Source organism: Mugil cephalus, chromosome 6 (genome assembly GCF_022458985.1).
Source record: "Mugil cephalus isolate CIBA_MC_2020 chromosome 6, CIBA_Mcephalus_1.1, whole genome shotgun sequence".
Classification (NCBI taxonomy): Eukaryota; Metazoa; Chordata; class Actinopteri; order Mugiliformes; family Mugilidae; genus Mugil; species Mugil cephalus.
This window is the reverse complement of record NC_061775.1, coordinates 23,634,217-23,661,330: the sequence shown is the minus strand read 5'-3', so window position 1 is coordinate 23,661,330 and position 27,114 is coordinate 23,634,217. Positions and strand designations below refer to the sequence as shown.

Here is a 27,114-nt window from a genome sequence, read left to right as displayed (position 1 = left end):
CAGAACTGTAAAACGTTCCCCTATGATACAATGAGAAGAACCACTTTAGGGTCCAATTCAAATCTAAAGTTTTAAGGGTGAAGAAAAGGGTAGAGACGAGACGTGTGAGGAAAAACTTGTGTGGGTGCATGAAAAGAAAAATGAAGAATGAGGACAGCGACAGTGGGTTTTGTCTCCATGCGAACAGAGCTCGGTCTGTGTCAGGCCAACGGCGTCACATTAACAAAGGTGCATCTATTTACTGCTTCCGCTTCTGGCATCAAACCCTAAACAAAAGCATGAAAATCCCCTGTAATATTTGCGACCAAAGACATATAACCGCCAACAAAATCTACTCGTTTGGCTTTGCAAACCATCGCTGCTCTGATCAGGGCAACAATTCTCTGCACCGAGGAAAAAGCTGAGTCAAGCAAGGCCAAAAAAATGACAGGCTCTCTATATAACGTGAGACAAAACAAGCCAGAAAAAAATGTGACAGAGGACAGTGCTTGCTTATGTCTCTTTTAAATAAAGAAAAGAAAAAAAAAAGCTGGAACTAGACGGGAGTTATCAGCGGGCCGCTAACACGCTGACTGAATGGATGAGTGACTTTGAGTGGGGAGCTACAAATGACTCCAAATACAAACAAAAGAACGAGGCTGGAGAGCACTGATAAAAGCAGCAACAAGGCTGGTCAACGTGTCTGTCTAGAAAAACCCAAACACAAATGAGTTTATGTTATTTGACTAGAAAAACTGAAATGAACCCATGTGTCCTTATTTAAAGGGATACGCCAATATGTCAAATTTAGTCAAATTTAGTCACTCAGCTTATTCCCCAGGTTGGGATAAGTGAGAAATAGCGCTTTTAAATCAGTCCAGGTATTGTCCTAATCCAGCGTAATCCAGCGTTCACAATATGTTTGGAACAGATAGCTCGATAAAGTTTTTTATCTAAAAATTTAAATTTTGCACAATACACAAAAAATACGATGGCAGCACATTATTAAAAAAAATAAAATGACAAAACAATTCGAGTTCACTCCAGTCATTTATATATAAGGCGCAAAAAGATTTAAGAAAAACATCAAATAATAATACAGCTTTTATCAATTTATCCAAAGAATAAAAGGACAAAACAAACCAATAAATTCCTCTGCTGTTAGCTAACCGCTAACACTGCTAACCTCTCTTCCACGTCTTCCTGTTGTCCAACCAACCGTAAAACACAACGCCCCCTACATCGTGTTGTCACCTGGACGTGCCGGATACTAAACCGAGCAGATCTGGGCTGTTAGCTTTAGCTTAGCATAGGCGCTGTAATGTAGAGTTGCCAGTTAGCCAATTAGCCAGTTGTTGGCAAAAAAGTTGACAAAAGTGATGAATAAACTCAAGAATTTTCCTAATTACTTCTTGTGACTTGTACATTCACATCGAGTACAAATGTCAATGCAATTAACATGAAGGGATTGACTAGAGCAGATATAGACTACTATACTATATGTACTATATTCTGGCAAAGCACCACTGTCACACGCAAAGACACCACCAATCACCTGAAAACCCGCCGTTTGCAGGTGACTGGTTTTCAGGTGCTGCCTGAATGTACAGGTCACAAGAAGTATTTAGGAAAATTTAGTTTAAAGTTTATCACTTTTGCGAACAACTGGCTAATTGGCTAACTGGCAACTCTACATTACAGCACCTATGCTAAGCTAAAGCTAACAGCTGCACTTCCAGATTAGGACAAAGCCTGAGCTGATTTAAAAATGCTTTTTCTAACTTATCCAACTCTGGGGAATATGCAGAGTGACTAAATCACACATAGGGGTGGTTTGTCCCTTTAAGTTGCTTATTGTGGGATTGTAAACAGTATTTTTCTGTCTATCTAACTCTTTAAGTGTGCTTCAAAACTTGTGCTCCACGCTACTATAGCACAATACTAATAAGTCCCAGTGAAATATCTATCAACAACGAATCATTATCAGCCACGAACGCCAATGAAAATAAAGAGACACTAGGCTAGAGAATCTGTGGGTGGTGCAGGACCCTTCACACACTCACTCTGGCCGTCGAGTGGGGATTTCTCAAAGTTCACTCACACAGCGCTTATTACCATACCTTAGCAGGGAAGTTAAGAGACTTCCGCAATTCTGTTCAGAGGAAACAGATAACAAAGACTTGGATGATTTCTGATTCTGTGTAAAAGAGCCAATTTAACAAAGTGATACGGGTGAGACAAAAGAGAGAGGCAGGAGGTTTGTGAGATAAACAAAGTGTGAGACCCTGGGGTCCTCTCAGGAGTGTGAGTGGAGGAGTGTGGCCTCTCTAATGACCAATCAACACCCTCCTTGCTGCCATGGCATCTGTTAGTACTCCAATGGCCTCCCGTCTGAGTGTGAGCCCGACGTGAACTCGACACGCGGCCGGTATCCAATCAGGCTTCAGAACCGGCGACGACTGGGTCAGGGAGCAATTCTGACATTTTGCAGAATGTCAGCGTTCAACCTTTTCTAAAAGTTCTACTACACGGGAGTTTTGCTCGGCGAATGTGAAGGGTGGAAATGGGAAGGGGCGAAAGCCGAAGGAGGAAAAAAAAAAAAAAAAAAAAAAAATGAACATCACAGCGCTGCTCGAGGGGGCCGCAGAAGAGGAGGAAGCAGATTGATAACTAACTAGCAAACAGTAGGTGACACGGCGAGACCTCCGAGTCACACTGAAAAATGTTCTGAGGACACAGAACAAAAGTAACTTTTCATAATTGGACAAAGTAAAGCTGCGAGGCCACGAGAATCAAAGGGTGAAACATGTCCGCTCTGTACTTTACTTGTTTTCCTTTACGCGCGTCTGAAGAGGTTTCATGCAACCTGTGCAAGAGCACTATATTTTTACAACCGAAACCTTCTGCAGCATATTTTAATACCACAAGCTACACAGAAATGCTTATCTCAGATAAAAAAAAAAAATCCACATCCTCTAAGGGCAGAAAATAAACATTCATTCAAACAATTTAGCACCAACAACACATATGACGTGAATGTCTGAAATCTGTGCACGAAATGCAAGAACTGGAATAAAGCAAAACCTTTATAGTCCTAAATAGTCTTTTTTTTTTTTTTTTTTAAATCGTTCCCCTAATTGCAGCACGAACGTTGCTGTAAAACTGATATGCTGATCTATTAAGTTTATTGCTTTGTTAGTGGGGACAATCTGGCTGGAGGGAGCGCGTGAGGACAGGTAGCATCTGTCCCCACCTACTGCCTTGGCAGCATTAGCGTCATCTGCTAGCTTTGGCAGCATCTTGGAAGCACATCAATATGGCTTTATGTAGCCAGGGCCGCTAGTAGCTAGCATGCCAGTCACGCTCTCAGGCAACGCTCGCTCACAGCCTGAGCATCCACAGAGCGCCGAGCCAACAGAGCTAAGCGGAACTGAGCTCGGGCAGAACAGGGAGGCCAGGTCTCCACGGACCTGCATGAGGAAAAAAAGGCCAGTGTCTGTCATCTATCCACACATCTACGGTTAGAAGTGTGGGGCCAAGTCCAGATATGAACATTGCCACGATTAATGTAGCTGCAAGCTTTATTTTTCTTGTTTTTTTTTTCCCCGGCTACAAGTCTGTAATGGAATCGTGATGCTCTTTAGGAGCTTTGACAATTTTCCAGTTATGACTACAAGGGGACTGCTACTTGAAACGGCCTTGGGAATGTTCATTTTCAACACAATTTCACTCGTGTAAAGGACATATTCGACTCAAATCTGTAAGGCAATCGACTACCTCCACCGCTGACGTTAAGCCGCCGTGCCAAAAAAAAGCCCACCCATGGGAGGGATAACTGGGAGCCCGTCCAACGGGCGCACGCTCGAAACGCAGGAAGAGTTAATTATTCTAAATGACATGTTTCAGCTGAACGCTTACAAAAAAAAAAAAAAAATCAGCAGTATTCTCTCTCAGTGAGACATGAACGTGCTCTGGATGTCTCCGAGTCAGATTTGATTTTTAGGGCACGGATCAACAGCGAGGGTCCCGCACCAATGGCAGCAAAGCCCGTGTCATTCAGAGGGACCGAGCAGCTGTGTTGGCTCAACAACACAGGTCCTTGTAGTTATGTGTACTGTGTGAGGGCTATGCAACAAAGAAATAAGATTAGTCCACGCCAGGTGAAACGCTAAGACAGGGGTCTGCAATGTTTTACAGGGCAAGGACCCCAAACTGATGGAGAGATTAAGTAGGGACCCTATACCTGCTATATGTGTTCTATATTAAACTCAACCTAGTGCTATTTATAAATATACAGTATTATCATCATTTTGCATTCAATGCTATGTCGTGTGTTATCACTTTACTAAAATATCTTGGACTCACGTTAATGTCCATTTAAAGAAATTTAAATTTGAGGGGGGAAATTTAAAAAAAAAAAAAAAAATGTCTAATCAACCAAAGATTTTGCGACCTTCCCTGTGCAGTACATCCTCCTTTAGGGGTCTGATTAATTAATAGAGGCTTAAATTGAAACTGAATATAAAGTTATGATATATATGGGTTTAAAGTGCAGACTCACAGCTTTAATTAAAGTAAAGAGTAAAGTATTAAACATTAACCATTTCTTTCTTACTGACTTTAAATGCCCAATTGCATCTAAAGCCTAAAAATAAGGGCCTGTATATAAGAATAACAGTAATTCATACACATCCCACCTCAAAACGAAGCTGAGAAGAAGTGCAAACAGCCACACAACACTAAAACAATAAAAACACAGCATCTGAGCATCTGGAAGACGTTAAGAAAAATCCAAATTCATTCATATAGCACAAAAGTCCAAACGCCCACACGAGAGCCTCGGTAAAGAACGAGGTAAGGAACATCTTTCACTGCGTGCTCCCTGTTCTCACAACCACCTCTGCCACACTGATGGAGAGACAACCAGACGCTCCTGGTTGTGACTATGGCACATTTATCCACGCTGTGCAGCACGGGGAGGACGAGCCACGGAAACCACACCCAGGTTTGGAAGCGGACCAGCTTCACAGTTTGGATCAATCCCTGCCTCTGCCAGCTGACACACTTTTTGATCCGTCGACATTTACACAGGAATTAATTAGCTGATTAATCGATTATCCCCACCAGTGATACTTAAAGCACCTTTATGAGATACAGTAGCATTAAGTTGCCCACTAAAATGCTACCTTCCTAATGAATGAGCAATCTATTCTGAGCTCGGCACTGCAGAAAGGTCGCCGTGAAACAGCTTAATAAAACACAGGCTTCTTGCAGCCTTGTCTGCAAACATGTGGGCGTCGTCTACATGCTCACTACAGAAGGTGAGAAACCCAATTAACACAGGAAGTTGAGGGACAGGGCGTATTGACCATCTAGAAAGAGCTCGGCTATTTCTGTCTGGCTGTCGGGTTTTTAACCTGCTCGCGGCCTGCGCTCGCAGAGGAAGCCGCCTCCTAAACTACAATGGCACGGTTACGTGCATCGCGCATGGATCTAGTTTCAAAAACCTGCAGGACGAGGATGTGGTGAGAGTGCCAAAGTAATGGTGCAGCATCAGCAAAGCGGTGCACGCGCAAACCTTTCGCTCAAGGAAGGACGGCTCTTCAGTCACTCAGAAGCGAATTTCTAGGCGACTGAACTCGGATTCCCCAAACTAGAAGGAGGGGACGCGAGATGGTTGCGAGCGAGCTTCCGCCACTTGTCCGAACGTCTCAGCTGTTCTATATGAGGTTGCTATGACAATTTAATTATAGTCTATCATGGTTGCACTATTGTTTGTTTGCCTCTGTGAAGCAGTGGGAAGATAATGTGTGAATGTGAAGTGGCACTTTTTGGCAAAGCACCTAATGTTTATTTGTGGGAAAGGCAGCTCTACATTGTGCGGTGACTAACTGTGGAGGTTTCACAGCGTGGTCAAAGCCCGCCCGTTATGAGTCACATCATTAACCCATTCTAGTCACAGCTGAGGCTCACGCTAAAGCACGGAGAGAAGAGCAAACTAAGCCACGAGATGGGACGTAGCTTAGGCCTCGTCACGTTCGCGCCGGCCGCGTATCGTATTCGCACATAATCGATCCGTCCACACCGAGTAAAAGGATAAAAGTCTGTTCAGCACAGAGCTAATAATGAAGAAGCATTCGGTGTCATGCAGACTTCAGTCACAGCCAAGTCAAAGAAAGGGAAATTGAGGGGATTCAGGGAGAAGTGATTCATTCCTCAAATGGTTATCTGAAACTGCCTCTTTTAAAAAAACAATCCACCGCAAGCATAAACCCCTCCTGGCAGAGAGTACGCATCTGCATCAGAGCGACTTCCTCAATTGGGACGTTCTTAAAATAAGTTTGAAGCAGAGAAACGGCGTCGCTCAAATCACGGAGCAGAGTGTGTGTACGTTCCGTCTGACCCGAGGTGTTCGAACGCTGCTCCGCAGCTTTGCTCCAGGGAGCGGGAGTCCGGATATGAGCCTGACCCCAGATCATACGTGAAAGGAAGTCGGTTATTACAGCGCAGGCCGGCGGTTTACGAGTTCGGTTCAAAATCCAATATGAAAGCTGCATCCAAGGACAACGTTCAGCGCGCTCTGGTCAGCTCAGCAGCTGCACAAGTGAACCGTCCAATAACACCTCTTTAAAGTCAACGCCGCGCGGGCAGAATAAGACAGCTGGCGTAATGTGCAGCGAAAATGTTTTCACATGATATTTGACTTACGGGCGACGCTGGATATTGACGTGAAATATGGATTACATTATTTCTCATATTCATAAGAAGGTGAACTGTGGTGTTGTTCTTCGCTGACCGCAGTCATTTCCCCGGGCCAGTCCTGGCCACCGCCGCTGGAATGTTTGACCACTGCAAACAGCGGAACAATTAAAGCAACTTGCTGACCCAAGCGCGAGCTTTCTAAAACAACCTTTGAGGGGGTCACGGCTGCAAGAAAAATGTCCACAATGGTGGACCAAAACGGCCAGGCGAATCTGTCAGACACCCCGAACTAACGCACAGGCGCGAGGTGTTAAAGCAGCTAACGGCTAACGTGCATTTTCACAGTTAAACTCGCCGCTGACCTTCTCTCGTCCTTAGGAGCCTGACGGAGGGAACTCACGTAATGGCACCGCGGCCACAACAATTACTCTCACTGTGCAGCGCTGGACGCAGAGTCTGTGGCCGACTTCTGTGTGAAAGTGCACTCGCCAACTGCTACCGACCTCACATGGCATCCTCACTGTGCAGACTCACAGACACCGTAATTACCAACATGGGAAAAACAGTCGAGCATGCAAAGACACACATACATATCTTTATCAGGAAAGCACGTCTGGACACCAACCGGTGCTTATTTTCATATTTTTTTATACTTCTACTAACTAATAAATACATAAAACGTGAGAAAACATACGCCACTTTCAAATGTGACACTTTGTCCGGCAATAAAACAATCATTAAAGACACTAAAATTAAATTCCATTCACTTCAGACGCAGGGCACCACGGGCGTTACGACCGACTGAACCAGTTCACTTCTGCGCTGCTCGTCGTGCGCTCGTTATCAAAGAATCTGCCAACTACTTCCTCGTTTCGTGAGTTTATTGCCCAGTTTAGTAAATGTCATGACACGAGAAAAACACCTTTCCTACAGTTTCCTACAGCTCAAAATGACGTCTTCAAAATACATTAAAAGTTTCATACACGAGACAAAAAGGGCGGCGCGCATGCTTTTACCGAGAGCCTGAACCAGTCAACTCTGGTCTTCTCTTAAAAGTTTTTCAATTATTTAGCACTAACCAGTGTGATCGCACTGTCCTGGTCTTGTTTACTTATTGCAAATGCACAAACACGTTTTTTGCAAATGTGTGTGTGTGTGTATATATATATATATATATATATACACTTCCAGTAAATGCACAATTATAGATGTAAATTTGTTACGTGCACAGATACAGATACAGTTTAATCCACGTCATGTGTAAATACCCCCCTTCGTTGTTCTTCTGTACAGTTTCTTTTTTGCTGCACATATGCCCTATTTAAAGTGCACTGAGATCAACGTGTAAGGTGTCATTTTCTTTTTTTATTGACCACAAATGATTAAAGGGAGCATGGGGCTGAATAATAGAGGCCATGCGTGGTGTGTGCGAGGTTGCGCCGTGTTGTGTGGGTGTAATGAGTCTGTAAGAAAGCATAAGTATGCAAAGAAAGAATAAATGAATAAATGCACAAAGGAGAGGAAAAATAACAATGCACAATGCTAATTTGGTATCTTGCAGATTCTAATATTAAAGCTAATAATATGATGATAGTGGTGGATGTGGTGGCAATGCATCCAAAGTAACTTAACAGTGTAGTGACAGCCTACAAAATAGATTATGGAAGTGGCGCTCTACTGATTAAGCTTCAAAGGTTAATTTGTGCACACCAGACTGAGAGAGATTATGACTGTAAACAATGAGATTTGTCACCTACCCTCATTCTCAGACGTGGGACATGACACCTGCACAACCAGATCAAACGTTCTCTCTGGATTCTCCCTGGAAAACAATGAAACGCTGTTTACACGGTGGAGAGAGAGAAAAAAAACACGCTGCAGGTGTTGTGACACACGCAGCAACAGTCAGTGGCAACAAGTGTGCGCTCGGCATTAGCGCACAGTCCATTAGACGCCGTCCGCGTTTGCTCTCTATCCGCTGCTTTTACGCACACGGCTGCGTCCCCCGCATGTCACCTATTCAGGGCTGCCCGCTTGGCTCGCCGGCGGTGAACCTGACTGACCCACATGCATCCGAGGCCAGCTCGGCCTTGGCCGTTAAAGCCACTGCTGGAGATGAGCTCAAATTACGGCAAACATTCCTTCACATTTCACAGCTCCCGAGTTCTAAACGTGACGCGTAACGTTAGCCATTAGCTCGATGCTTCGGGAGACAGAGAGGGGTAAACACAAAAAAAACTCAAGAGGTCTTACTTTATTCTGCTGTCCATGGCTTTATTCATTTTTTATTTTTTTTTGGCTACACCATCGCGGGTGGCTCGGCTCGGCTCGGCTCTGCTCTGCTCTGCTCTGAGGATAATTTCCCCCTCGTCCGTCCTCGGGCTCAGCCGTCGCGTCTCCAGCCTCATCGGACGCCGGTGGAGAGCCGCCGCGGCCGCATGCTTGGAGGTGGGTAGACGGGGTCGCGCCGCAGTCCGTGCCTGTCCTTCCCGCAGTCTATGTGGCCCGGCTTGGCTCGGCTCGGCTCGGCTCGGCTCAGCACGGCTCAGCACAGCACAGCACAGCAGCACCACCGCCGCGTCTATTTCCCACAACAAACACGCCACACCAGGAAGTGCTGTCAAAGATTTGGTGACGTCAGCGCGTCAGATGGGCACCTCGGCCTCCACTTAAAACACAGGTGTCAAACATGCGGCCCGCGGGCCGAAAGCGGCCGCGCCAGAGGGTCTAAATCTGGCCCCACGGGATGAATCTGTTCATGTAACCGGTGTAAATCTTTTGCTTTGTGTTTTTTTTTATTATTATTTTTTTATTATATGAATAATAATAATAATACCCCTGCTCTTTATTTTCTGACGACAAAGGTGAAACAAAAACAATAAATGATCCCCTTTAATGGGTGAATTTCTCATAGAGATGAATAAAATAAAAAAAAAAACTATCTATCTATCTATCTATCTATCTATCTATCTATCTATCTATCTATCTATCTAAAAGAGCATGGAACAAGGAAAAACTGCACAGATCACAAAGGCAAGAGGGAGATCCCTCAAAAAAGGAAGGTAGTGAGCACAGACTAATTAAAAAGGAGTAGCTTACAATCACCAGGTATGTGAATGAAAAAAAAAAAAGATTTTGTGTAATTTTATACAACCCTTGTTACACTGAGACATGAGAACTATACAGAATTGCACTTCTTTTTCTAAACAAATGTCCGATTGTTCATTACATCTTTGTAATAGTGTTTGTTTGTTTGTTTGTTTCAGTTTTGTAAGTGAGTTAAGTAAACACTTTCATAATTAGGACTGATTCCTCACAGTTAGAAAGTTCTGGGTTTGAATCCCCGGGCTGACTGGGGCCTTTCTGTGTGGAGTTTGTATGTTCTCCCTGTGTCTGCATGGGTTCTCTTCTGGTTCTCCGGCTTCTTCCCGCCATCCAAAGGCATGCGTGTTAAGTTCATTGAAAAATTGGCCGAGCGTGAATGGTTGTGTCTTCCTGTGTTAGCCCTGTGATAGACTGGACCCCGTCCTCATCTCGCCCAGTGACAGCTGGGATAGGCTCAAGCTTTTCATAATGTGATTTCTTTTTTGCACTGAAACAAGGGAAACATTTTGAGTTTTATAGGTTAATACGCTATTGTGTTGCAGGCCCCGTAGAGATCAAATTGGGCTGAATGTGGCCCCTAAGCTAAAATGAGTTTGACACCCCTGACTTAAAAAGATGAGTAAGAGACGGTGAGCTCAGCAGACCTCAGCCACGTGATCCACACTTCTGATGGAGTCTACCTGAGAGGCTGGGTTATATTAGTAGCCTTAAGCAGGGGGCTCCCAAGGACCATCGTGGTTACACGAGTGCTTCCAAAAACATGCACTGATTGAATCCCAACGACCCTCGAACGCATCATACGGCAACGCATTATCACCTTATAAATACATGATAGCACGATAGCAGCTCCTGAAGGAAATCTGTGGGTCTTATGGTGCTGAATGCTCCACTGTGTTTGCCAGCTCTTCTCATTTTATTTCTTTAATATTGCTTTTACTACAACAACCAACCAAAAAAAAAAAATTGCAAATATTCAGTAAGAAGATGGTCGTCATTTTTACCACTGGCTGCTGGTGCAAAAATACATTTCACTGTGCATTGTACTATGCATAACTGTGCATGTGACTAATAAAACTTATTTGTCTATAATTAAATAACCCATATTATGCAGCCTTATAAAATAAAATACAAAGCTTATTGTCAGTGAAATGAAATGCATTCTATACAACAGTCCTCCACTAAAGCTTCATGAGGGGTTAAATAAATTATCAATCTATCTAATCTTTCATCGTAAAGACTGCAGTTTGCAGTACTGCTAGATTGTAATCTGCTGCATCACTGCTCGGTTACTTTCGTTTTTAGTCTGGGGTTTAGGCTAAATAACTCAAACACATTTGTGCTTAAGTCAAAGCGATTTAACAACACTCGTACTGTTCAGTTACCACCTTTCCTATGCTGTTTCATCACAAACTGATCATTAAATCAGTGGTGAAGCGATGGAGTGGGACTGTTATATTAGCATACATTTTGTTTTCACTAATGTACCTAATAAACTGGCAAGTGAGCAACAGAAGCAGCAACAGGATTTCCATGAAATCTCACAGGTTACAACTCCTAATTCAAATAAATGACGTTCAAACACACTAGAGTGCATTAAAATGAATGCTGTTCTGAATTTTTTCATAAGATGATGCATTTATTATATTTAGTAAAGAGAAACAAATGTATACAATTGCACATTTCCCCCTCATTTTTCTTGCAAGTATTTTGAGCCTGTAACTATCTCTGCCTCTTTCTGCCGAGCACAGACTGCACTGTGAGTTTAACAGCTGCTTCCTACATATGGACACGGGAGCGCGTAAACCCGAAGAGAATATTTGTGAACCACAAAAACCAAAACAATTAGCTGAAAGACACTAAAACGCTCGGCGGAGCTGGAGGGATAATTCTCCGTCGGCTTTCGCACACGCCGGCAAAGCTTTTCGCGTCACTCGTGCAGATGTCAGCGTAGAATGTTGATTGAAAATGATCGCAGGCGTTTGGTTTTCCATACACAAGACTGAAAACAGCCTGTGAAGGTTCTCAGTCATCATGGTCATGGTGTCAAGTTGTTCACTTTTTGGAGAGAGTGGTAATTATAAAGATATGTTGCAATATCATGAAATCAGCGCAATGCTCAACGGCAAAGAAAGCAAATGCATTGAGAGTTAGTTTAATATGGACAATAAGGAAATGGCATTTATGGCAAAGGGAATTAGCACCATTAGAGAACGATATCAGGTAATCAGTTTTGCAAATTCTTGCACTTTCTCTTCCTAACTGCACCACGGATAGACACATTGAAAACCGTCATGTGCTCTTATTCTCCGGGTTCTCTCAGCGTATAGAGGAGCTGCCATGTCTGGTCTGCTGTGTGCACTAGGAGGTGACAGGGAACACACAGTTCACAGTGTGCAGACAACAGCAGGTTCGTTTGAGTCGAACAGCAAATTTGTGGCAATAAGAGGTTAAACCCCACTCAAAAGTTACAAAATATGGACCATAAAAATACATTCACAACGTAGTAATATCTATTTAAATCAGTCACAATGTCCTAAGTTGTACTTCACTTGGTGTAGGAGGGCGTTTTACTGGTTTAAGAAGCAAAAACTGTGGTGCTCATTACTGCCGCTTAAGAGGCCCTTTACCCCCAACAGAAGATCTGCTCCGCAGCCAACAGATCCAACTGTGGAGCACAGTACCTGACTGTCATGTCCATATGCTACGTACAGTAACCGTGCTAAACACAATCAGTCCAAGCATGAAAGCGTTAAAAGAAATGCTGTGCATAATTAAGTTATGTAAGCTTTCAAATGGCCAAAATAAATGTCTGTGAGACACTTATGTATTGAATGCAGACTCGTGCATTCAATGCATTGCCCCTAAATCAGCTGAGTCACCGGTCTCTTAAAGAGAAAACACACTATGAGTCCGTCACTGGTCACACAGTAAATTAATAATCCACCGCTCTTGTTTCCATCTTGAGGGACGTGTTTGTCTTTATGAATACACTGGCTTGATATGACCGGGCAAAAATCGCGGATATGCGTCACAGCTCCGTTTGAGGGTGGGTAACATGCGCTGAGTCTCTTGTTTAAGCGTTGTGCGTCCCTCGGCAAATTGAAAGCAATGGCTCAGGCGTAGTTCTCTAGACACCTCCAGAGAGAAGTTCTGGATCACAGCCAAATTTCTCCAGGCTGACTGGAAGGTAATTAAGTGGCAGCAGACTGGGGCATGCTGTTTCAGGCGTCCCTGTGAAATGATAATGGAAGGACTTTTTCCTTAACGTAGGACAATAAAAACGACAACAACAATAATCCGACACACACAAGGAGATGCATACATTTGATATTGTGGGGATCATATTCATATAAAAGAACTTATCACTAAGGAATGCAACACTGTCTCCCATCGTTCCTTAGAGGCCCTTAAAATATTCTACAGAGTGGCTTCAAACATTTTACCTACCTTAGGACTGAAATACCAGTCGAAAGAAAACACACAACCGGGGTTCATGTTGGGTAAATGCAGCTGAGAGTAAACGCAGCCCACAGCAACGTAACACAAGAGCGTTCATTGAATCTCGAGCCTATTGAAATTTAGAAAACTGTTTTATCTTACATTAATCAGAAAGTTTTATTTATTTAATTATTTATTTTTGCAGTACAGGGTGATCATGAGGGCTGCAAAAACAAAATGCATCATGTGTTTTCTTAATGTCTCCCATTCTAATAATATGCATGCATATATATTTTTTTACCAGTGGTGTGTAATTTGTCTGAGGGTGAATTGACCCCCCAATGTCAGTCAAAAGACACTTGTCAGGTTCCATTACCCGTAATTCTTGAGTAGACGCATCATCAGCGGTGGCTTAAAGCAGTGGGTGACCTTGAGAGGACTCATTAATGTCCACTCATCAACCTTCCACGGTCCAAGTCAACGCGCTACTTGTGCTAACGTTACGGGGAGGATGTGTTTGCAGTCGAGGAGAGGAGGCGAGAGAAGGTGACTCCAGGTTGCGGATGTTTACCTGCCTCCTGTAACACCTTTACGGAACGAGAAGGGGTTGAGAAAATGTCACGTGTTATAAAGTTCTCAGTCTGTGAAATACAGCAGCACTATAATAGAAAGATCTGGGGGCTCTCGCCTTTAAATTTATTGTTTTGATGAGTATTTACTCAGGTAATTCAATACAATTTTGTGGCATTTTACTTGAATGTTTCCATTTTATGTTCTTTATACCTGCACTTTATGTTCCACTATATCTTTTACACAATAGATACAAACATTTGAAATGATCTTGATTGATCTTTAACATCGTGCCGTAAGTTCCTCACACCGTCACCAAGTGTGAATTTTCCCTCTTAACTTGTCACCTGGTTTCATTTTTAATAAATATTCAGATGGTTAAATATCTTATTGAAAGTTTAACATTAAAGAAAAAACTGAAAACACAACCACAACCTGTTTTCTTCTTTTGTTTTCCCATTAATAATCTCCTATTCGCGTAAATAAAAATGAAAATAAAGTTGTTCCACCTCCAGCAGCTACAGCAGTGACGTGCTGCGTGCATCTATGCTTCAGAGTAAGATTATAATAAGCTCATATGAAATAATGCATCAGTCAAAGGAAACAAATCAATACTTTTAGTTTAATACTTAAACTATATTTCAGTACATCTGGTCTTATGAAGAATTAATCATGTTATGGAGAATGTTTACATGGCTGCATTTGGTGCTTTTACTTAATTGGGGGGTAGAAAACTCTTTTCATCTCATGAATTCTACTGTTCTAAAAAATAAAAAATAAAAAAATAAAACAGCTTTATTCAGCCTGTAACACCTCTGCATTTATCCATAAATGTGTGCACGAACCACACTGGGAAGCAGTGAGCAGCCGAGAGCCTTGCTCAAGGACAAATCAGCCGTGGATGTAGACGGACTGCAACAGTCAAAAGTTCACTTCTCTAACCACCGGTCCACAGCTGGCCTTTAAGTGTGCATCGCTTGTTTATATTTTGCCATCTTTTTATGCTTTTGGGAATCTTTTACCAGTATGCTATGGGACTAAGGAGATGCCATGATTTGAAAGTGCATAAAAAATGAATAAACCAAATGAGTGTCTGGTAAAGTAAAAGTTTTGCAAGTCGGAAACTAAATTTGGAAAGGTTGAATGCTGAAAAGGTGCCGCAAACGTTAATACAAAATAATTAAGAGTGTAGTACTTAGATGAGACTTCAAAACTAGTAAAGTATTTATATGAGACTTCAAAAGTACTAAAGTACTTAAATGAGACTTCAAAATTAATGAAGTACTTAGATGAGACTTCAAAACTACTAAAGTATTTAGATGAGACTTCAAAACTAGTAAAGTATTTAGATGAGACTTCGACACAACTTAAGTACTTAGATGAGACTTAAAAAGTAATAAAGTACTTCGATGAGACTTCAAAACTAGAAAAATGACCTTGCAGTAACAGCTTTCCGCCAGCAGAGGCGCTGTGTGAGCCAATGAAGAAGTGGTCACATGTGTCCAATGTGACGCAAATAAGGAAGTAAAGGAAGTAGATCACATGATTTCAGTCCACGCAAAACTGAGAGGAGACGGCCGGTGGCAGGATAGTGAACATGCCGCACAGACGATCTTTGACAAGTGTAAAGGAGTTTCCTCAGAAGTCATAAAAACAGTGTCCAAGTCCTTTTCTGTCACCGTCCACTGGCCCAACGCTGCCGCAGAAGCTTCGCGGGAGCATGCTGCACCACAAATACCCGAGCAAAGCATTTGTCAGCAGACTGGTCCTCCTCCACACCCGCTTTAATAAACGACTCGTAGCCATGTCTGTGCCGAGGCCCTCGGAAGAAAGCCGGAGGAGCGGAGGGAAGTCGCAGATCAGTGCGGGCGGGAGTGCGGCGGCGGCGGCGGCGGCGGGGCCCAGATCCACCGTGACGGGGGCCGGCCACGCTGCTGCACAGCTGACACAGGAGGAGATGGACATCCACAGAAAGCACAGAGAGGCATGCGAGGTGAGATGCGTCACTCACTGCAAAGACTTCACAGACAAACCGTGTCATGTTGTCCAATCAGACCCGGAGAGATGAATGAGCGCCACATGTTTCCTGCTGGTTGTGGGTTTTGGATTGAATTCATTAGCATTACTCAAGTTCACAAACTGATGATCACACTGTTATTAAAACTGTTATTAAAACAGTTGACGTATGGTTTGAGGATCATGACATTATTCCATGGATAGATAGTTTGGAAACATTTACGGTAGGCTATAGTTTTTGTATGGTTTGTCTATTTTCTATTTCTTTAAAAGTGTCTTATTTTTGCACGTTATGCTGCTCACATCTGCCTTAAAGTGGCATCTAGGGACAAATAGTTTTCTGAAGCTGAATCTAGATAGATAGATAGATAGATAGATAGATAGATGTACTGTCATCATATGCACAGCAGTTAAGACCATACAATAAGTTTCCCTAACAACACTAATTAAAGTAATTAAAATAATATAAAACCTACTTTCTAAAATAATATAAAAGCTACATTTTTACCTATATTTAAGTTATTATTTTTTATAGATGAATAACAATAAGAGAGAAATATATTTAAAAAATATATACTTACAGAAAAATCAAATGATTGGATGTTAGAAAATAAATGAAACAATAAGTTCAGGGTCATCTGCCACACACCTATGAGGAGTTGTATAGATTTATGGCTCGTGGCAGGAAAGATTTCCTGTCGCGTTCCTTGAGACAACGAATGTGCTCCTCTGTCTGTCCACTGTGCGTTGTGGAGAGGAAGGTTGGGGTTAATCCAGTTTAGTGTCCTCCTCTCCACCACCGCCTCCTACGTCTCCAGTCTGCAGCCAATAACAGAGTCGTTGCAGCGTTAAAAGCCTAAAATAAGACAAAAATAAAAAAGATTGTAGTCTGAAACTATAATGCTTTGGAAAGTTTGGATATTGTTTTTAAAATCAATAAAGTTTTCCTTCTTCACAACTGAACCACCGTGTTTAAGCCTTTGGTTTCAGGTTTCAAAATTTTCTTAAATTTGAAGCTTTCAAACATCGTTTCATAGAAAACAGTTTCCAGTTATGGCATCACCTTAATCCCTCACTGAGCAAATGTTACATGATCGTAGCTTTTGTTGGTAAAATTTAAATTCACGATACAGTGAAGAGAGCCAATCTGTCTGCCTCACCAGCAAAAAAATAAAAAAAATAAGAGGATAATTCTTTGGAAATTAAATGAGACAAGGTGTGATAAACATGTATCACAATAGTTGACTGATACCGATTAGAACTGAGCCACGTGAATAACATCCTCAAGTAATTTCACTCATTTCTTCACCCATATATCGGCCATGTCTCCATTTTTTTGGGAGGATATTTGTACAAAACATGATCATTGGGTCAGACACACTAAACCTACTTAATTAGTGTTGTCGCATTTAATGTCGCAATTAAAAGAAATCCAAATGTCAAATCTGCTGCAGCCCAAATCAGTACAAATAACACTGGACCAGTACCAACATCATTTATTAAAGCTGGTACTGTACCAGCCATAGTATGATAATAAGCCAGCTGTGATGCGTCTCCAGAGGCCGACTGTCCTCGGGGCTGCGTTCCCTGTTGAGCACTCGGCAAACTGTAATTTTATTCACTAAAAGAGGAATAAAACGCTTGATGATTTCTGGCTCGGTTTCCCACTCCTACAGCCAGGACTACAACACGAAGCGTTTTCTGAGTGGTATTTGCGATTAAAACCCCTGTTTGAGCTCGACTCAGTCGCCGTCTGCGTCCGGTGGTTGCTTGATATCTTAGGAACATTTCAATTTGATGCGAATTCGTGTCTTAGGACGCCTACGCTGATCGAAATCTGCCCTTCGCGTCGTGCAGTAATGATGATAATTGCTCTTGCCAGGCCCATCATATTCGCCAAATCTTACTCGCTCGTCCGTCAAACGGAGCCGGTGAGCCCTGTGCCGATGACAGTCGTGAGTAGGTGTCGCCCGCGTGCCTTCAGGCCTATCCGCTGTAAATATTGTGCTTCTGAGTGTGGATGAAGTTGAGGCAACTTGGCCGCGACCTGAGGAGAGCGGTAGGGCCTGGGTGGGAAAAGGACAATACAGAGGGGGCCCAGCTATGCCAGCTTCACTATGTGGCCGCGCGGTGCCATGCGAAATGACAGGCCGTGTCACTAAAAGGCCTAGGGCCCTTTTCCCTTTGTGGCCTGTCAAAGCTCACCAACTAGTGGGCTCTCATTTTGAAACAGACTGAGAGATGACATTTTCTAACTTCCTAAGGGATGGCAGAGGAGTTCGGTGTTTTTCACTTGCAGAAGGTGTGTGTGTGTGTGTGTTTGTGTGTGGCTATGCAAGATGAATGCCTGGACCAGATAACGGAATAATTCCGACTAAAAATTGTGCATGAAGGGAAGTAATTGCAAGGCTACCAGTTGATTAATCATTGCATATTCTCACCTGCTCAATTGCACACAAAACGGCACTAATTAGTTACATCATAAGAATTTGTCTGTCTTGCATCTGTTTCCGTGCACAAAGGTCGCCCATCCCTCTTCTGCTTGACCCACAGCAATCTGTCTCTGCGTGTATATATACACATATATATATATTTATATAATGTTCGTATTTGGTATAATTCTTACGTGTGCATTTGGTGGGTGTGCATGTACTGTATATGGGAGGGGGGGTCACATACCAGCATACGTGTTTGTGTGTCACGCTAATTAAATAATGATATCTTCATTATGTTCAGGCAAAGAAGCAGATGTACGTCGACCCTTCCAGCGGGTATAAGGTGTTCACAGAGTATGCCCACCTTCAGAGAGGGAAGTGCTGTGGCAGCGCGTGCAGACATGTGAGCTCTTTGTTTTTAACCAGGTTGTGTCTTCCTCCATGTTTTTTTCATCTTTTTTTCTCCCCCGTTTTCTCTGTTGATCTCATCCTCTGCGTTTTGACCTATTATGATGCTGCTCCCTCCTGCCGCACACGCCTCCGATCTTTTCTGTTCCCAATAATAATTATCTTTGGATATATGCTCTATTTTTCCCAAGTGTATTGTCACCTGTCGTCGTTGGTGATTTAATAAGGTTACAAGTTTAAAACGGTCTTAGTGTGACTGAATGTACGCCCAGCTTATATCTAGCTATTTATATGTACCTACATGTACGTGTTATTTAATGGAAAAACAAGTAAACATTGATTAATTTGGCACATGTTGCCCAGAAACAAGAAAAGTGGCGTTTTGGTCCAAGTATGGCGGCACGTATGATCATTCAATACAAGATTCAAGATCACTTCACCGATCCCCGCAGAAAGTTATTTTGTCCGAGAGTCATGAGATGAGAAAAACAGATAGACATAAGTATAGAATAAAATAAAATAAAATAAAAGAGGAATAAGTGTGAGGTAGAAGTAGAATTTACACAAAGAATGCACAGTCCACTTTACATGAAAAATGCAGTCGATCAAACATTTAGCTTCAAGAATTTAAAGTTACAAACAAAGCTATGACCAAATCAGGATTGGATCTTGTAAATTCTTGCTGCTTTAAACCTGATTTATCCCCTATCATTATATTAGGGGTGCACCGTGCAGTTGCACCACCCCGTGATACTCGTGTTAATTTTATTTGCCCATAGAACAGGTCTATACCGTGATCTTTTCTTAAATAAACTAAGTTTTTTGTCTTATTTATGGGCGGGACACTGGTGTGGTGGTTAGCACTGATACGTCACAGCAAAAGGTTGCATGTTCTCCCTGTGAGGGTGAATGGTTCTCTGTGTGCCCTGCAATAGACTGGTGGACCTGTTCAGGGTGCACCAACCCCGCCCCCTCTAAGCCGTAAATCCAGGAGAACCACTGATGCTTCTGCATCACAACCGTCGTTGTAGCCTGAAATGCTACGCGCAGACTCCAACAGCCGTGATTGGTCCCAAATTCATGCAAAATGCTTCATCTCTCTTCGCCTTGGTCTGTGTTGCATTGATTTCTATAAAAGCAGGTTTCCTCTCGCCATTGTTCTTAGCTTGATGCTAAGAGAACAATGCCGTAGCACCAGCTAACAAGTATAAATGCTTACAATGGATCCACTGCAGAAGTATAAACCAAGCTTTAGTGATTGTACTTTTTTTTTTTTTTTTTACCTACAATATTAATTTGTTTAATCTCATCTCATCTTCTACTGGATTGCTGGAGTCTATCCCAGCTGTCAATCGGCAAGGGACGGGGTCCATCCTGGACAAGGTCGCCAGTCTATTGCAGGGTAACACAGAGACAAATAACCACACCTAGGGTCAATTTAGGGCTCAACAATTAGCCTAAGGAGCATGTCTTTGGAGAAAACCCACAAAGACACGGGGAGAACATGCAAACTCCATCCAGGAAGGCCCGAGATGGACTCGAGCCCGGACCTTCTCGCTGGGAGGCGTCAGCGCTAACCACCGAGCTGCTGTAAATGATTTTCAATCATACACGGGGTTCGCTTGCAATCCTGCAAGATTTGGTCAGACGTTGATCTGTTGCTTTTTTATATCAACCTTTTTGACTGGCCTATTAGTGGCCCATCTACACCTGGTATTAATACGCGTCTCCAGTGTCCACTCTGAGATCAGACTGAGACCATGATGCAGTGTTCAGCTCGCGTCTCATTGGGGTTTTCCGTACGTACTTTACGTAGTTTCTTGTGATTAATCTTTGATTAACGTTTGCAGCCTCTCGCCACCATTTTCTTGGCGCCATAAAGGGTTTAGTTATGAATAAAATTATCAAATTTCACTAGAATACTTTTTTTATTATTAAAAAATTAAAGGACACGTCTTCACTCCGTGGATGAGCATCTTGAGTAACGTCCTCGGGAGGTTCCTTCGTGTTTCGTGAATAGCCAATAACTACCGAATGTTCCTACCTCTGTGATTTGATGCAGTCGTGCACCACTGCGTATTTTCTACATGTGAATTTATAAAGGGCTTTTGTGTCCAGTGCGGTCAAAGTGCACCCCTGACCTCCTCTGGAGCTGGTTTGATCAGTCTTCACAGCGTCTTGGGTTCATTTACAGTTGTACTTCCGCATGATCGAGCACGTTCTGACGGCCATCCCCATCAGCCAAAATTCATTTCAATGCCAGGTGTAAATGAGGTCAGACGCTTGATGGATTTTATCTTCACATTAGACACTTGGTGAAAACGGGGCCTTTCTCCGCTCACGTCTATTTTCTGTCCCGGTGTGTCTGGTTCTGGTTTGTCCACTCCCCATCCTGTCCCATCCCATGCAGTCCTGTCTTGTCTCAGCCCTTCCTTGTCTCTTTCTGTCTCCACTCGTTCTGTTCTCCCTGCGTGCTCCAGCCCCGCCTGATCCTGTTCTGCTCTGTTATTTTGCTTTGCTCTTCTGTTACACGCTGTTCTCTGTGTGACTAAAGATCTTCTCCACATGCAGCCCCTTCAACACCATTTATTTATTTCATTCTCTCCTCCAGTGTCCGTATGGCCAAGTCAACGTGAAGGACCCCGCCACGAAGAAAGCCTTTAATTCTCTATTTTACGTATAGACCTAACGGACTCGAGGCCCAAGGTAAAACGTTGGATGCCTGTTTGGGATGGAACCCGCCACACTTTGCTGTCTTCTGCCTGTCGTTATTTGGACTACTTGAGAGTCATTTTTTTTTTTTTTTTTTTCTTTTTAGCCGTGTAATAAATGATGAAATATGGGTAGTGTCTGTGCAACACCTACCTCATATGAATCACAACTATTCTTAGGATTATTTCAATTCTCAGGAAAACAGCCAAAGAAGGAGAAAGGATTCGTTCGCGAGACCCTCATGTAAAAAAAAGTCTTTTATCACATTTTTGTTTTACTACATTTTTCAGATGCCTCATCTAAAATGTCTAATGAAAAGCCCTGAGCTGCGTTTTTTTCTTCTTCTTTTTTCCTTTTTTTTCCATTTCTCTTCAAGAGTATTTAATATTTTGTAGTATTGCGCTCCTCTGATGCATTTACAAGGGTTGTGGGAGTATGGAGATGAAAACTGAGTGCATTTTAGATCTTCGCCCTCAAGATAAAGGGCATATAAGCGAAAGTAACTGCGGATACTCAGATGGAGTCTTGTGCTCTTTTGCTTTGCATCTCTTGTTATCTTTTTCTCTCCCAAACGTACGACTGCATGAATATTAGCATCATTTACACTCCACAAGTGCTCGACTGAACTGTCTACCTTTGACTGAAATAGCCTACTGTGCTGTTAAAAATAGGAAGGGGCCATGGGTCAGCCCTCACACTTGGCTGCGCTGCTTTTACACCACTTGATGGAATCAGGCTGTTAGCAAACATGCCATGGACATCAACAAGCAGCTCTTCCCACTGGACTTGCAACTCTGCCTCCTGGCAACACTTGGCTACAGCACAGCTCCCCGCCGGCTGCTCTCCTGAGCCGCAGCCTAATGAACTCCTGGGCCCTCTTATCCCAGGACTGCAATAGATCAGCTCATGTTCAGCAGATGCATAGGCAGGCTTACTCCGTCAGAACACCCCGTGGCTCCTAATGGGCCGATATAGAATAAAGGTTGCACTTAACACCGCCCTTTGTAGCCCACAGTAATAGCGCTAGGTAAGGTCAAGCGCTCATACAGCACTACCTGTGCGTGCAAGAGATGTCGAGGAAAGATGTGCCACTTGATTTGTGAGTGCATGTGGGCAGGCAGCGCGATGCCTTCAGGCGCTCGCTCTGAACCTGCCACACACACTCGCCTGTCTCCGCCTGATTGGGCAAACAGCGTCGTGATGAGAGGATGTGTCTGCCGCGGGATTCTGTCGCAGCCGCCTACCGGCGCGGCCGCAATTTTCCTCGGCAGGTGGGTCCCAAAGGCAAGTGCTTAGTGATCGGAGCAAAGCCCTGTGAGCGGCTACAAGGAGATTCATGATCCCAACAGTGCTGGGGAGGACAGGTTGTGGGGACGCGTCGTCAGGCGGGATGAGAGGCGAATTTATTTGGTGTTATTCTAAACCGAGGCAGCGGAGCGTGCGGCAGCAACATTTCTGCAGCGGGACAGTGAAGGTGTCACACTCATCAAGTACCTGGGCCCGCTTGCCTGCCGTGGCTCTGCGGGTTTTGCCTAGGGACTTGTCTGTCACATTAAAGTAGATGCATTGCCATTCAGGGCCTCGGCGGTCCCGCAGCCTGACCATGAAATAGGCCAACTTTCATGTCTGCCTCATCCCTCCACGTCTTCTCAATCCAGTGATGGCACAGTTTGAAATGATTTATTTTTTTATTTTTTTTTCACCCCCCCCCCCCCTTCCTCATCATGTTCTAACCTAGCAGTTGGTGACTGAGACACAAACAGCACAGCAATCCTATCGACAGATTTCTGCAGAAATTTACTTAAATTACTCCTCCTGCCACCGGAACAGTGAATCGTGATGGGCCATTTGTTGTGCATTTTCTTGAATTGCGCTTTAAAATGCTCGTCTCGCGCGCTTCCATGGAGCTTGCAAATATCCGACAGATTGTTTAGAATTAACTAAAGCCAATTAAATGCATTTTGACAGATTCGTAACCTTAATATCTAATTTGCGAAGGAGTTCACTGGTTGATTTTTTTTTAGCTGTTTTACGAAGCGGTGGGGTGATGATAAATACGTTTGAGAAGTTTTACTCCTTGGCTCGACACCCGCGCGCGCGCTGTTAGCAGACACTGGCGGTGGTATTCCCTCACTGCAGATGTGCTCCCCGAGTTACAAGCAGCCGACGAGACATGTGAGGTGTTTATTTCAGGCGTTTTGGACTGAACATCTCTGACCCTCAGCCGTAGCATATGCTGCACTGGAGCGGAGTGGCAGCTATAGAGCGTGTGCCTTTCTACAGGACGGTGGCATTAGCCGCAGAGAAAGAGAGAGCTGTCCAGTTTGGATCTGTGACCAGACGGGCTCTAGTCACAACCAGTTGACAGGCCAAGCCGCCCCCCCTACCCCCACCTCACACACACACACACACACACACACACACACACACACACACACTCCCATCTGAAACAGGCGCAGCAGCCCTGCGGCCAATGGCCCCAACCACAGTCAGTTACAGTGTCTCCATCACTGTTGGCCAGACCAGCCAGGAACTGACACAGGGTTGGCGGGGAGAAAAAAAAAAAAAAAAAAAAACCTTGAGTGTCAGCCGTATGATGGCTGAAAGGAACATCAGTCTCAGCAATTGGCCAGGCACGGCCCGGCTCGTTTGTGTGTGTGTGTGTGTGTGTGTGCACGATGCGGTTTTCGTGCGCGTTCGTCTTGATATTCAAGCAGCATTTGAGCAGCCCCTACATCAACGTCTGCTCGTTCTAACACAGACAATGTCAGCTCGCCTCAGGGCAGCAGCCTCCACAGTGGTCATATGGACATCCACATCCCTGTGGTAGAATTAGTGATAAAAAACACACACGGCCACTGAGTGACAGTCAGCGCACCAGATTCCTTTGGACAGACAGGGGCTGCAAATAGCACAGTGGAGCAGTTTCTCCCTCGGACCGCAACTGGTGGTCAGGCTCACGCCAGGCCAAGTCGCGGTCGCCAGATGAGCCCGGATAAAAGGAGAGTCAGGGGGCAGTCAAAGGCACCTAAGTGCCTGAGGAGAACTTTGGCCTGTGTATTTCCCTCCTGGTTTATTGATGCAGTCACATATCTGAGGTCTCCACTCGGTGTCATGTCTTATTTTTTTTATTTTATTTTATTTTTTATTTTTAGCCTTTAACACTATCTAACCTCTAACCTGTGTTGGTCTTTCTGTCTACCGTGAATTGTCGCAGCAAAGAGGGGAGCCTGCCTGACAACGTAACATTTACGAGCATCAACCCAAACCGGTGTCTCTCCTCAGATGGGCCGTCCTACGAGGTTATATAGAGATAAAGAACATCCATCTATTATGTTTTCCATGTCCTTTCTAGTGTGGCCAGATATGGACTAATACACGCACCATTCCCCAGGAGGATACCGCGTCCCCAGAGGAGCTGGGAGGAGGAGGAGGGGAGGGGATGAGTGTGTGTGTGTGTGGGGGGGGTGTTTGTACACGGCGGTGGCTGTTCTGGAGGCAGGGAGGGGAGGCAGGCAGCAGTTGGTGTGCAGAGAGCAGAGGCTCAGGCTGGCTAGTTAAGAGCTTCTCTCTCCTATCCTCCATCTGCCAGGGACCGGGGTTGTGATTTGAGCTCCAGCAGAGCAGAGCAGGGAGGAGATCGAAGGAGGGGTGGGAAGGAAGGAGGGGTGGGAGGGAGGGAGGGAGGGGATGTAGCGGCGGTGGTGGTGGTGGTGGTGGTGGGGAGAGGTAGGGAGGGAGGGGGAGTTGGAAGAGGCAGAAAAGAGAAAGTGGAGAAGCAGGGAGTTGGAGTCAGAATGGGGGAGGAGGAAGGGGGGAGGAAGAGGGAGAAAATAGGGATGTGAATGACGAACAGGACAAAATCTATTCGTGGGCTTCGATTCTTAAAAATCTCTGTCTCACATTTTAATCGTGCACTACAGATTGTTGCGGCCGTGCTTCGTCCCTTCTCTTGCCTTCTGAAATTTAATTTAATAATTATGTGGGGTTTTTTTTTAAAAAAAAAAAAGAAAGAAAAGGAAAAAGAGCACCGTGTGTTTGTAAATATTTCCAGGTTGTCTCCCCCATCCTCTCACCACCCACCCTGGCTCATGTGACTGGGATGCATGTGACTACAGCTTTACAGTGCTTCACTCCTCCCTCCGTTCCTCCTCCTCCTCCTCCTCCTCCTCCTCAAACCCCCCTCTCCCACCCTTTTCCTTCATTCTGTCAGTGTTTAGCCTGTGGTTCCCTGCACCGCGGCGGATCCTGGGAGAGCCTTCCCTCCTCCTCCTCCTCCTCCTCCTCATCCTCCTCATCCTCCTCCTCCTCTCTGAATCCTCGCCTCCTCCTCGCCTCTCCTTCACTCCCTATCTGGCCACGCTTTGGGAGAGAGCTCCCTCTGCGAGACCCGAGTGTCACTCGTGGTGACCCAGAAATGATAACTCCAGATGAACCCTGGATGTGTGGTAATCTAACCACCATGCCCTACAGCGGAGAGGAGCCAGGCGTGGAGGGGAGGCGGGCGAGGCGAGGCGAGGCGAGGCGGGGCAAGGCGAGGCGGGGCGTCCCGGGTTTGCTGCTGCTGCTGCTGCTGCTGCTGCTGCTGCATCCGCCTGTGTGGGTATCGCGCTCGGAGGAGGCTGCGTGTGCGTCGTGTGTTGTGGTACACAGTGAAATGGATCTCAGCGTGGCTGCATTATTGATGAGATACACTGTGATGTCAACCCAGGCTGAAGGAGCACAGCAAAATGACTGTTAGCAGCATGGCACGTGATCGTTTACGCAGGCAGCGCAGGGGTGTAATTAATTGTCACCCATTGCTCCCAGCCCCACACAGTCCTCCATTCACTTGTTGTCAAATGAAATCAGTCCACCTCTGCAAGCGGCTCAGGAGGTTCAGGACGCCCTCTAATCCGGAAGAGCCTCTTATCTCGTGTTCTACATTAAACTCTCATTTATTAGCATTACTGTTTAATAATTATTTAGCACGCCAGGTGAATAATAATCCCACAAAGCACAACAGGATTAGCAATAGATTAGGTTTATTATTCCTATTTAAATGAATACAATAGTGTCTGTTTAATAGCCAGACTAAATCTAAATCCTGTCCCAGAATTGACTCCTGACATTATTAGATATTTGCCAGTTTTTCATCATCTGTATTTATTTATTTGTTCTATTGGATGTTGCAGGATGAGGCCACATGTGTGCAGAGTGGCTCCTGTCTGAATGCACTCAGTGCTGCTTTGAGTTTATGTGAAGTTTGTGAGCTCAGATGATGGAGACAGGAGTGTCACAGATCAACTATTAAACCCAAGAGTGGAGAGACGTTGACCATAGAGGTTTCATTCTACTACAAATCTGTAAGAAATAGTTAAAAAACAAAAACAACAAAAAAATAAAATAAGAAAGAGTTGATTTCGTGCAGACTTCTCCTGCGAATTATTCTTAAATAGTTTGTCGCGTTTTCGTTTGTTGTGCAGAGCTCAGAAAACGGAATGAAAGAGAAAAAAAAAATATTAGTGATACGTCAACCCACCGAGTCCACGTGACTCAAAAAATAAAAGTTCGTATTTTAATGAGCGCTTTTATTTTGAAAACGGCTTCGATTTGGTATTTTTTGTCGCTCGATACAAAAAAAAGATTATTTATTTATTTATTTATTTTATTTTTTCTCCAGGCGTGTGCTGCTGCTGCTGCTGCTACTTGTGCTCCATATCTTTGTCAGACTGATTGATCTAGTTTGACTCTACACACATCTAATTAT

At 44.1% G+C, this 27,114-nt stretch overlaps 2 protein-coding genes across 4 annotated transcripts in view; one reads left to right on the top strand and one right to left on the bottom strand.

Annotated features, from left to right (window-relative positions):
* Positions 1-9,305, bottom strand: part of dennd1b (DENN/MADD domain containing 1B) — a 113,635-nt gene extending 104,330 nt beyond the window's left edge. For all 3 annotated transcript variants that reach the window (XM_047586558.1, XM_047586559.1, XM_047586561.1), the window contains exons 1-2: positions 8,935-9,305; positions 8,439-8,503 (exon numbers count right to left, since the gene is read on the bottom strand). In XM_047586558.1, coding sequence (XP_047442514.1) covers positions 8,439-8,503; positions 8,935-8,963 — 94 coding nt within the window. In that variant the 5' untranslated portion in view covers positions 8,964-9,305. The remainder of the gene's footprint in view (positions 1-8,438; positions 8,504-8,934) is intronic.
* A 5,764-nt stretch (positions 9,306-15,069) lies between these two features.
* c6h1orf53 (chromosome 6 C1orf53 homolog) lies at positions 15,070-23,949 on the top strand. Its single transcript, XM_047586337.1, has 3 exons — positions 15,070-15,787; positions 18,547-18,648; positions 21,265-23,949. Exons 1-3 carry the CDS (start codon positions 15,515-15,517, stop codon positions 21,334-21,336), a joined length of 447 nt encoding a protein of 148 aa, XP_047442293.1. The 5' UTR covers positions 15,070-15,514; the 3' UTR covers positions 21,337-23,949.
* Positions 23,950-27,114: the final 3,165 nt, after the last annotated feature.

Excerpts from the sequence above, each read along its gene's own strand:
- c6h1orf53 (XM_047586337.1), top strand. The coding sequence starts at position 15,515 with ATGCTGCACCACAAATACCCGAGCAAAGCATTTGTCAGCAGACTGGTC. Across the intron at positions 15,788-18,546 it reads AGCACAGAGAGGCATGCGAG|GCAAAGAAGCAGATGTACGT; the intron begins GTGAGATGCGTC and ends CATTATGTTCAG. Across the intron at positions 18,649-21,264 it reads GTGGCAGCGCGTGCAGACAT|TGTCCGTATGGCCAAGTCAA; the intron begins GTGAGCTCTTTG and ends TCTCTCCTCCAG.